The sequence below is a fragment of the Cebus imitator genome, unplaced genomic scaffold (genome assembly GCF_001604975.1).
Source record: "Cebus imitator isolate Cc_AM_T3 unplaced genomic scaffold, Cebus_imitator-1.0 Scaffold81, whole genome shotgun sequence".
Taxonomy (NCBI): domain Eukaryota; kingdom Metazoa; phylum Chordata; class Mammalia; order Primates; family Cebidae; genus Cebus; species Cebus imitator.
The window spans coordinates 689,474-701,780 of record NW_016107396.1 but is presented as its reverse complement, the minus strand read 5'-3'; the positions used below and the strand labels follow the sequence as shown (position 1 = coordinate 701,780).

General features: G+C 35.6%; 1 protein-coding gene across 1 annotated transcript in view; it reads left to right on the top strand.

Annotated features, from left to right (window-relative positions):
* Window positions 1–12,307, top strand: part of ENPP1 (ectonucleotide pyrophosphatase/phosphodiesterase 1) — an 85,001-nt gene that overhangs the window by 44,630 nt on the left and 28,064 nt on the right. The window contains exons 3-9 of the mRNA XM_017533236.2: window positions 1,581–1,697; window positions 2,717–2,842; window positions 3,741–3,801; window positions 6,545–6,642; window positions 8,670–8,749; window positions 9,975–10,094; window positions 11,490–11,599. Coding sequence (XP_017388725.1) covers window positions 1,581–1,697; window positions 2,717–2,842; window positions 3,741–3,801; window positions 6,545–6,642; window positions 8,670–8,749; window positions 9,975–10,094; window positions 11,490–11,599 — 712 coding nt within the window. The remainder of the gene's footprint in view (window positions 1–1,580; window positions 1,698–2,716; window positions 2,843–3,740; window positions 3,802–6,544; window positions 6,643–8,669; window positions 8,750–9,974; window positions 10,095–11,489; window positions 11,600–12,307) is intronic.

The following is a 12,307-nucleotide window of genomic DNA, read 5'->3' as shown; positions in this document are numbered from 1 at the left end:
GCTGATTTTTTGTATTTTTAGTAGAGATGGGGTTTCACCATGTTGACCAGGATGGTCTCGATCTCTTGACCTCGTGATCCACCCGCCTCGGCCTCCCAAAGTGCAGGGATTACAGGCGTGAGCCACCGCGCCCGGCCTGTAATATTAATTATTTAAAAAAATTAGTGGTTATTAAGCTATCATGTACTGTTGAAAGGTAGTAATTTTATGTATTCAATCAGTAAACTATTCAGAACACACGTATCTAAGTTTAACCAAAGTAGAAAGTTACAGACTTTAGTGTTTATATATGTCGTCTTTTAGCATGAAGTGATTCAATTCCAAGTTGACACAAACAAATGAAGGATTGAAAAATAGCAATTTTAATCCAAGCCCAACAAAGCATGCATTACGTTTTAAAAAATTATTAGTTACATATTAATGAGCTGCAAATAATAGCTATTATTCTAATAGCCTTCATCGACCCCCACTCCAGGTCAGGAAAGTTTGTATTTCTGAAATTATTACTGTTACTTCATCTTCTTAAAATTGCCTGATTTCCCAGTATCAAGTGAGAGTTAAATTCCATGCCAGTGTCTTTGGGTCAGAACACCATTAAAGTCAAGAACTAAGATTATTTCTTTTTTGTTGTTGTTAGATGTCCGTTATTTTCCATGTGTTCCATTCTTTCTTCTTTTTCTCACTGTCCTAGTTTTCTAGGACTTCACTGAAACCTGGTTTGTTAAGGTATCTAGTAATGAACTTCAACAGTACAATTGTTGTTTGTCATGAAAAGTATTTTCCTCCCATATCTGCCATTTATTCATTTAGCTATGTGATGTGCAACTGGCTGGGTATTAGGGCTACAATATGCAGGGCAAAAGCCAGATGTGGTCTTTGCTGTCTAACTGGGATAGTAACCAAATAAGCTAGTTACAAGTGGAATTAAGTGATTGAGGGGAAGGACCAGGTTTTATACGAGCTTTAAAAAATGGAAATCAGGCCTAGCTGGGGAACTAGGAAAGCTTTTTAGAGGGAGCCAGGCTGAATCTAAAGATGAAATGGGTGTTTTAGGTCAGGGAGGGAAGAGCAGTGCCAAGGAAAATGTTCTGGCAAAGGGACTGCTGCTGTTTTACACCAAGATTGAGAGTGAGGCAGGCTAGGTCATCTGTCCCTTTCTAAAATATTCGTAATCACTTCTAAAAAAATTCCTTTCTCACATTTTGAAATTTTAGGGAACCCTATGCCTGCTTAAGCTAACTTTTTCATAGCATAAAATATTCAGAACAAGCCTTTATTCTGACTTTATCATACCATAGATATTTAAGTCTTATCAGACCCAGTAAGGTACTATAATAATAATAATAATAATAATAAAATAATAAAGTGATCTTTCTTTCCTACATCAGGAGATGAAAATCAGAAACTGGGTACATAAGGTTACTTTCTGTTTGCATCGCTTTTTGTATGTATTTGTGAAAAGATTTTTGGGTCCCTTTGTTACTCTATCTGTATTTTCTAAAGCGGTTTGAATTTTGTTGATGTTTGTTTTGAATTATATAATGATTAGAAACATCTAACTTACTGTTCAATATTTTCAGTTAAAAGTTGCAAAGGTCGCTGTTTTGAGAGAACATTTGGGAACTGTCGCTGTGATGTTGCTTGTGTTGAGCTTGGAAACTGCTGTTTAGATTACCAGGAGACATGTATAGAACCAGGTATGGATGTGCAGGGAAAAAATGGAGTTATGGTCATTAGAAAAAGATCAAGAAAAGTTCTGTGTCTTGCAGGTATACGATTTTTTTGGTTTGTTTGTTTAGCATATGTACATATTTTGACATTAGCTTTTATATTTTCTTTCAACAGTTCCTTGAGAGAAAAATTTATAGAATTTCTTTGTTAAGTATTTTATAGATAGCAAAACTTTGCCTGTTTTTAATGTATGCTGTAAGCCTTTGTAGTCTAATTCGCACTTAAATTCTAAAAGCCTGCTTGAATATAGAAGTATTTTCATTTTGGTTTTCTGACAGTAAGAGATCTTATATGACCATCTATACTTTTAAAAATATAACTATCAGAATTTGAGAATTTTCTCAGTTAGATTTGGACTTCTCTGTATATGACATGGAATAATACTTAAAAGAGACTGATTTATTTATTTTTCATTAGTTTTTATTTTTTAAAGACAAGGACTTTTTCTGTCACCCAGGCTGGAGAGCAGTTGCTCAATCATGGCTCATTGCAACCTTGAACTCCTGGGCTCAAGAGATCCTCCTGCCTCAGCCTCCCAAGTAGCTGAAACTACAGGCTCCCACCATTGTGCCCAGCTAATTTTAAAAATTTTTGTAGAGATGAGGTCTCACTACCTTGCCGAGGTTGATCTCAAACTCCTGGCCTCAAGAAATCCTCTTACCTTGGCCTGAGAGTTAGACCTAGATTAAATTTTAGCAGGTGAAAGAAGCCAAGCCTACATATGAATTGTATAATGTTAAGGTGTGTCTAAATTTGAAAATGACAAAATCCTGGAGTTTTAATGAAATAATAGTAATTGTTTCCTACATGTTTTACCCCATTAGGTCAGAGTGGCCCTGGTAGTGGCAGATTCTGTGAGTGATTAAGAGCTGTGAAATGGTTCATTGTTGCTCATGGATCATACTCAGGAGTTCAGCAATTCTGTGTTCACTTTGGACATGTTGAATTTTAGACATGAAACACATTTTGCTGTTGTTTTTTCTAGAACATATATGGACTTGCAACAAATTCAGGTGTGGTGAGAAAAGGTTGACCAGAAGCCTCTGTGCCTGTTCAGATGACTGCAAGGACCAAGGGGACTGCTGCATCAACTACAGTTCTGTGTGTCAAGGTCAGGTGCTCGTTGGGTTCTGCAGCAGCCTGGCATCTTCCAACATCTTAGCTGGGTTTTACATAGGTGTTATCTTTTATGTTAGGAGTCATGGTTATTAGCCAACTATATTAGCTGAAAAAAATACTTTCAAAACTTTTTATTAAAGAAACTTTTAAATATATACATGGGGAGAGAGAGTATGTAAGAACATTATACCCATCACCCAGCTTAATAATTATTATTATGGACACATGGCCAATCTTATTTTATCTATAGCCATTCATTCTCCTGCCTTATGTTATTTTGATAATAACAGCATATGTAAGGCTGTATTTGTGGAAAGATCACTCTTACAGTCCTGGCTGACTTTTATGTCCCAGCTTCCCTCCTAGTAAATAGAGACACTGTCTGCTGTGCATTTAGAGAGTCGATGTGAAATTATTTAGAAAGATTCGAGGGCATTTTGTAAGGTGATGCTATTATGATGCTTGTCCAGGTATTATTAGTTTTTTTTTCAAATTTCTTGACAGAACCTGACTCTATATGAGAGAGAACTAAGACATTAAAATACCAAGGACTTTGATGAGTGGATAGAAGAAGAGGGTTGTAAATTTTGGCTGAAAATAATAAGAATTTGAAATTGAAAACGATACCTTTACGTTCTCACAAATATAGTAGTGTGTTTTAGTCTTACAATTTTGCATCCATTTTTAATTCCTGACATCAACTAACTCTTTTTTTGAAACAGACTAATTCTCTTTATTGATTATACACGTCTAGAGTCATGTCCCATGTTATCTATCGATCTGTTCATGTACTTTGTTTTTGGAATCTGCCTTAATGTGTCTCACAAGCATCATAATTATTATTATATGAAATGTGTTCAATTCATTTTATTTTCTTGAAAATATTCTAGGTGAAAAAAGTTGGGTAGAAGAACCATGTGAGAACATTAATGAGCCACAGTGCCCAGCAGGGTAAGATTATATTCTGAGGTATTATTGCTTCTTTTTTAGGAGTATAGTATCATTTTTTTCTCTTTCCACATTAAGATGTTAAAAATAATAAAATCACTGGTTTTTTATACATTACAGGTTGAGCATCCTTAATCTAAAATATGTGGTATGAGAACTGTTCTGGATTTTGGATATTTTTAGATTTTGGGATGTTTGTGTTATGCCAGTTTGAGCATCTCAAATCTGAAAATCCCAGATGCTCCAGTGAGCACTTCCTTTAAACATCATGTCAGTGTTCAAAAGTTTTGGATTTGGAAGCATTTGAGATTTCCCAGATTTTCAGATTTGGGATGCCCAGCCTGTATTTTTAGCCTGATCTTGTATTTGGCAATGGTGGTATAGAGATGATTATGGAGTTATCCCTATTCTGGAGTTTATGGAAAAGAGAGGCCATGAATAGTTAGTCCTCAGTACTGATGAATGCTAGATAGAAATATTTGCATTTTTCTTTGTAGGAAGGAAGGATCTTTATTTTCATTTGGAGTTTTGAGAGCTGTTAAACTTGTAGAAAATTTAGCTTTTTCTTTTCTTTTCTTTGTATTTTGGCCCATTTATGCATTTTCGGGATAGACAACCTGTTTGTGAGAGGTGATACATTTTTAAAAATAGTTCATTTTTTTTGTCCTTCAAATATTTTGTACAGGGTCTTCCATATATGACACCATCAAAAAGAGTGTGTGTGGAATTAAAGGGTGAAGATTTGCTTAAAGATGTTAGGTGTAATTATCCTTGTTCCATTTGAGGTCTACCATTTCATAAATTTGAATTATTCATCTTCAGAAAAAAATTTTTACCTCTTTAAAATGGTAGTTTTTCCAGACTAGTAAAATTTTTAAAGCTGTATTTTAGTTCATTTTGTTCATGTATATAATTTTTGTTATATGTTTTCTTTTTTTTCTTTTGGAAGGAAGAGTACTTTTTGAATTAAATAAACAGTAGCAACAGCAGCAAAAACTAAACCTTAACCAAATAATTTCATCAGAAGAGCCTTTTTTTAAGGAAAACTTTTCACATACTCTAAACTGTCTTTTAAGACCAAGTAGGGCATGTGAGACTTAGTGAATTTTGACTCTTTTTCTTCTAAATATTGCTCATTATTTTTCATTTTTAATGCTGAATCTTTTAGTGGAAAACATAACCCTTTCTTTACAAAAAGATTGTAAGTTAGAACACTTATTATTACACTAGAAAATTTACCAGTACGTTTACCTGATGGCCCTCTAAACTGCTTTAATGATTTCTGTTGATTGAATAAAACTAGTTTTATATAGCTTTATATGGACCATTAAGACTATATACACTGATTCTAGAGAGTCTCTTGGTAGAGCTATGTTACAGGCAGTAGCTAGTGAAAACCGTATAAAAATTTTCTCCTTGTGGGGTTGCTTTTGTGTTTTTGAATGCGGGTAAGGTGGGAGCAGGCAGGGTTAAAAAGGCAAGGTTAGGTATTTGCTGTCACATTTTAAATTTGCTGAGTAAACTTTCAGTGGAAAGTTTTTTCACAGTTATCCAGTGTTATATAAGTTCTCTACCACCTACCACGTATTATTAGATGCTGCAAAATTTCTGAGCCATGGCTGTGTTGGGGTAGCCAGGTAGCTGTTGTCCATAGCTATTCTCATTTGCCAAGTATATTAGCATCCTATGTGGTTTTTGGTCTCCTCTTTGGATTTCCACATTGCACATTAACTCTTTGTAGATGTATGTATGCATTGTTGAATCCTCATTGTTTGATCATTCCCAGCTTGGAATTATTTCTTTGTTGTTTATATATTTAAATGTAGTATCTCTCAAACTTTTGTATTAAGTATTTATATCTTTTAAATATATTAAGCCTAAAAATACAGTATATAGGCTGGGTATGGTGGCTCACACCTGTCATCCTAACATTTTGGGAGGCTGAGGTGGGAAGATTGCTTGAGCCTAGGAGTTCGAGACCAGCCTGGGCAACATAGTGAGACCTCATCTCTACAAAAAAAAAGAATTAAAAAATTAGCCAGGCTGGTGGTCCATGTTTGTAGTCCCAGCTACTTAGGAGGCTGAGGCAGGAGGATCGCTTGAACCCAGGAGGTTGACGCTGCAGTGAGCTGTGATGGCGCCACTGCATTGCAGCATGGGCAACAGAGCGAGACCCTGTCTCAAAAGTAAAATAAAAATAAAGTGCTAAAATAAATTAAATAATAAAATAGTGTATAATGTATACTGTATGCAGTACTATTTACTATATTAGAGACCATATCAGAAAGTGATGGTACAGGAAAAAATATTTATGGAAATAAATATTTCCATAATATAGATGTCTAAAGTATAATGTAGAAAATGCTGTTTTTTTAAATTTGTTCATTTTCCTGCAAATTGGGAAAATACTGTTATATTTTAGTAGCAATTGGTTTAGTAGCAATTTTTGGGAACAGCAGGAGCCATGAATGATGTTCTTTGTATGGTGCCTCAAAATGATATGAATGCTTAAAATATACTATTTGATGATATATATGTATTATGAAATTACAGAGCTTGTATATAAATGTAAATGCTTGTGAAATATCCTTTATAAATATGCTTGCCGAGCTTTAGTTTTCTTTAGATCACACAGACCTTAACGGAAAATCTTCACGGGACCTCTGCCCAGAAGGGAATACATCTTCAATGGATATGTCTTCTCTTTGCTTTTTAAACATTTTTTTTTTTCTTTTTTATTGCCCAGGTTTGAAACGCCTCCTACCCTTTTATTTTCTTTGGATGGATTCAGGGCAGAATATTTACACACTTGGGGTGGACTTCTTCCTGTTATTAGCAAACTAAGTGAGTAACTTCAGAGTTTACTGCTGGAATATCACAATTTCAGTGAGATAGACTAGGTAGGCAGTCTTTCTTGGAAAAGTACTGGCAGAACCTAACTGTTTCACTGGTGATGAGGCCCTTAACCTTTAATAGTGTGATTACTCTGAAGCTGCCCTTCAAATACTTCTAAGTTAATACGGTTTCTTAGAATTTTAACCTTTGGTCACTTTTATATGTATTTATTCTTTCTCAGAATTTTGAATTCCTTGTGAAAAAGTCCCTTATTTATTTATTTATTTATTTTACAAATGTTATTATTATTTATGTGCCATCTTGGCTCACTATAACCTCTGCCTCTCAGGTTCAAGCTATTCTTGTGCCTCAGTCTCCCAAGTAACTGGGATTAAAGGTATGTGACACCATACCCAGCTAATTTTGGTGTTTTTAGTAGAGACAAGGTTTTGCCATGTTGCCTAGGCTGGTCTCAAACTCCTGAGCTCAAGCAATCTGCCCCACTTGGCCTCCCAAAGTGCTGGGATTACAGGTGTGAGCCACCATGCCTGGCCTTATTTTACAAATATTTTATTTCAAAAATAGAATTTCAAAAACTAAAGGTTATTTTTGAGATGTTACCAGTTCAGACATAGAATATTTGTCAGTTATCCTGTATTCTCCTTTGGATTGAATTGGACTCTTCCAATGTTTTTAAATCCCAATCAAGCCTTAATTAAATGGTTTTTCTATAAATTTCCCATGAAATAGAATGGTCTTTTATTAATATTGAAGCCAGCGTTTTAAATCACGTTAACAACCTTTAAGCAACTACAGTGTAATACTGGACTAAAATGGAAGTAAGTAAATACAGTTACTTTAGCTTTTTGTGGAATTCTAAAATATTATTTAACAGATTCGAGTATGTGAGTTGCTTTAAACATTAAGATCACTCTCTGTAAATTCATATGTATGTCATTATGCTTGTCTTACGAAGTGACACAATAATTTTGGGAGAGTTTTAAAAATTTTTAGTTTTTAATTTCTACATGGAAGAAGATTTTTTTTTTCTTTTTCTAAATATTTTGCATAAAAAGGCTTTAACTTTGCATAGACAAAACTGTGTTCTTCCCAGCAGGCCCATGGCCTTTGAAGTGTAAATGCAGCCCTTTGCTACCATTATCAGGAGAGCTTGTCTCCATGGTGCCAAATGTGGCATCCTGACTTTAGAGTTAAGGAGCTGGAGGTACCTCTATATGAAGTTTAAAATAAATCAATAAACAATGAGCCCAAGCCCTAGCTTTGAAGAATTAGGGCATGTATCCTGTAGTTCTGAACTGCTAGAAGGCAGTGAGATATATAGACATATGCCAATCTGAGGGACATTTTTAGGCAATGGAGCTTTGAATGATAGAATCATTAGTTATGTGTTCCCTCCTCAATAGTAGAGGCAGGAGAAAAAGAAAAGGAATAAGGTACTAGAACTAGATCAGCAGAGGATCAGGAATAATCGGACTTCTGGGCATTCTTGGACTTGAAGCCACAAAATGCCTTTTGTCTTTAAAGCAGCTGAGTTTGTCCAAGGTTAGCTGGTTCTAGGTCTATGGCCTGGGACACTGTCTTCCCAGCTACTCCTTCACCCTTGTTTTAATTTATAGACTTAGCTACTAGTTCAGTTTTCTTTTTCTAGCTCTTATAATTTAGGTACTTGACCGCTAAGTAGTATCAGAGAACTTGCATCAGTTTATTACAACTCACATGCATCATTTTATTATAACTTGTTCATCTTGAATGAAGTAATGTTATGGGTAAGTATAGGGTCAATATCTAATTGGCTTCATTATTTTAATGTTTTTCTGAGAAATGAGGTCATCTTTAACATTGAATTGTATCCACAGTGTTGCTTTATAATTCATCCTGAATTTTTATCTGATTAAAATCCCTCCTCGGCTAACTTTTTATTTTACATGGTTTAGACTGCTGTGGTACCACCACTAAATGAGGTAAGCCGATTGTCGTATGTATCTAATAACAATGTTTATTTTTTTCCCTTCTAGAAAAGTGTGGAACATATACTAAAAACATGAGACCGGTATATCCAACAAAAACGTTTCCCAATCACTACAGCATTGTCACTGTAAGCTCTGCATTTCAACTTTGATCTCTTTGCAGAAGTGAGATGGAATTGTAACATTTTTTTTGAGGGGATAGATTTAAGATCAAAGAAAAACAACTTGTTTTCCAATATGTAGTTAAGCAAAGAAACCGAGGTTCTGATCTTTGCTCTGCCATGAACTAGCTGAAAGTGGCTTTGGAAAGGTCACTTTACCTGCTGGGTCTCCATTTTCTCATCTGTGAAAAGAGATGACTCAAGACCTCAAGAAATGATTTCCTGGTTTCCTTTCAGTGTTAAGATTTTCTGATTCTTGTATCTTAGTTTTGTGGCTTATTTTATTTAGCCAAAAAACAGTCCCAAACTCCTGTGTTCGCAACTTGTCTTTCCAATCATCTTGATGATGAATTTAAGCAAGCCACTTTGCCTGACTCCAAATAGGATTACAGTACTGTTTTTGTTTCAAAGTTTCCAGATTTAATTTGAGTCAAGTAAAACAGTAGAACTCATTAAGCTTTAGAATTGAGGCCAGAAAATTAGTATGTTAGCTTATATTGATGCAGGCTACTCTGGGACCCCGCCAAAAGAGGAATTTGTTCTGCAGAAATGCTTTACTCACAATTTAAAAAAACAGCAGTATTGTTTTCAAAATTTGAGAGGCTGCAGGCTTTTTTTGTTTGTTTTGTTTTTGTTTTTGTTTTTGAGACAGAGTATCACTCTGTTGCCAGGCTAGAGTGCAGTGGCACGATCTTGGCTCACTGCAACATCTGCCTCCTGGGTTCAAGCATTTCTCCTGCTTCAGCCTCCCAGGTAGCTGGGACTATAGGTGTGCGCCACCACACCCAGCTAATTTTTATGTATTTAGTAGAGACAGGGTTTCACCTTGTTGGCCAGGATAGTCTTGATCTCTTGACCTCATGATCTGCCCACCGCGGCCTCCCAAAGTGCTGGGATTACAGGCATGAGCCACCACGCCCAGCCGAGGCTGCCTTTTTTATATAGATCTTTATCCTTAGTATTACTGACTTATTTTCTCCTATTACATAGTTTAAATCACAAATACAATGTAAAATCTTAAGTGGTTGATTGTGTTTTGACATTACCCGATTGTTTTGTTTTTCTTTCCTTAAACTGACTATAATTCCATGTGGCTTCAGTTATCAGTTTCTCTTGGATGATTTTTTTCTGTGACTTTATTTAACGTTAAATAAACTCAGAAATTGCATAAAATCTGTTTTATCTTTTTTAGGGATTGTATCCAGAATCTCATGGCATAATTGACAATAAAATGTATGATCCCAAATTGAATGCTTCCTTTTCACTTAAAAGTAAAGAGAAATTTAATCCTGAGTGGTACAAAGGAGAACCGGTGAGATCTTTGTTTTATCTACTAAAATAGTTTGTTATTCTCATCTTTTCCAATCAGAGTAAAATAACCAGATTCTCTGGAGCTTTTAATAACCTATTTCATTTAGTGTATCTGTGGCCATTCTTTTGTAAATGGAGATGAATGCTGATAATCCTAAACATAACTTATATAATTGTGTAAAAGGAGGGTAGTTTATTTCAGAGGTGGATTTGGGTTGTGCTGGGCCATTTTTCTTTTCTGATCAATTCTTCTACCAGAAGCAGATAGCAGTAATATAGGGAGATTACTGTAAAAAATCTTCCCATATTACTGCTATCTGCCTCTGGTAGAAGAAAAACTAGAATCTACACAAAACTACACTGTTTTTGTAGTTTTGACCTACACAAAACTACACTGCTTTTGAAAGCCTTGGTTTTATTTACATGTGCTAATTTAGGAGATTTTTTTCTAATTGTGATTTAGCTGTGTTCTCCTTTTTTTACTTTTTAAAATTGTCACAATAATTATATAGGTTCTATTTAAATAATCATAGTATTCCTCTTAGAAAGACAAACAGCATGATAGTTAGTTTGCAGGTTATTAATTCAAATTTTAGCTCTGACGTTTAAGGCTGTGTGTCTTTGGACAAATCATTCTGTCTCTGCCTCTGTTTTATCATATCCATACTGTAGATAATACTGTTTACTACTTTGTAGGATTATTGTGAGGATTATGTGAATTAATAATGTAGCGTACTTGTAGGAATACTATTTAGAGCCATGATTGGAAATAATAAGTGCTTAATAAATGTTAGTCACAGCTGGGTGTCGTGGCGGATGCCTGTAATCCCAGCACTTTGGGATGATGAGAACGGTGGATCACCTGAGGTTGGGAGTTCGAAACCAGCCTGACCAACAAGAAGAAACGCCATCTCTATTAAAAATACAAAATTAGCTGGGTGTGGTGGTGCATGCCTGTAATCCCAGATATTCAGGAGGCTGAGGCAGGAGAATCGCTTGAAATTTGCAGGGGGTGGTTGCAGTGAGCCGAGATGGTGCCGTTGCACTCCAGCCGGGACAACAAGAGCAAAACTTCATCTCAAAAAAAAAAAAAAAAAGTTAGTTACGTACACAGAGATCTTAGCAAATTAAAGACATGTATATTTGTGAATTTTTTCTTTCAAGAGAAATCTGTTAATTAGGGTTCTAGCTCCAAAAGTTACAGGAGTTAATCTCTGACTATTTAATAACTTGTTGCTGCTTAAGAGTCATATGTCATGGTTCTTGTGATCTAAGTGCTGAAGCTCGTTGACCTTGCACTATAGACAAGGAATGTGTTGGTATTGCATGAACACATATTTTCCTAAGAGAGGAATGTTTGCATGATTTCTTAATTTTCCTTCATTATCTGCTCCAGATTTGGCTCACTGCTAAGTATCAAGGCCTCAAGTCTGGCACATTTTTCTGGCCAGGATCAGATGTGGAAATTAATGGAATTTTCCCAGACATCTATAAAATGTATAATAGGTATGTAAAATGAACTTTTTCTAGAATCTGTAACATAGAACAGCTAATTCTTACGTAATCGCCTTTTTATTGAATCCCAAGCTTTAGCATTTGAGTGATATGATGACTGAAAAATGAGAACTGAAGAACTCTTTCTCCAGGAGTTTAGATGGATTGTAAATGGACAGTGAAACTAGACAAGTGTTTTCTAGAGCCTTTCTAGAAACACTGATAACGTGTTTAGTTCAGATCTCTGGGCAAGTATGAAAAATGAGATCATGATGAAGGTAGCCATCTGGGAATGGAGGTACCGCACATCTTAACTCTAGAAAGAGAGAGAACTGTAACTGCCCAAGAGGTTCACTTTGTATACTTCCTAGACAGACTGGGTTTATCAAGAGAGGAGAATTGCATTGGAAAAAATGTAATTCATGCAGGGCCAGCTATGTGGGAAACCAGCGTTTTAATATTACTCAAATAAGCCTTCCTGAGCATTTTGGGATACAAGGTTTTAAGGGTAATTTGCCAGATAGGAGTTTGGGAAGTAGTGAGTGCTGATGGGTCGGGTTGGAGATGGAATCTTAGGGGGTCGAGTGAGTTTTTCTTGCTGTCTCCTGTTTCTGGGTGGGATTGCAGAACTGGTTGAACCAGATTACCAGTCTGGGTGGTGTCAGCTGGTGCATGGACTGCGGGATCTGCAAAATATCTCAGGCACTAATCTTAGGTTTT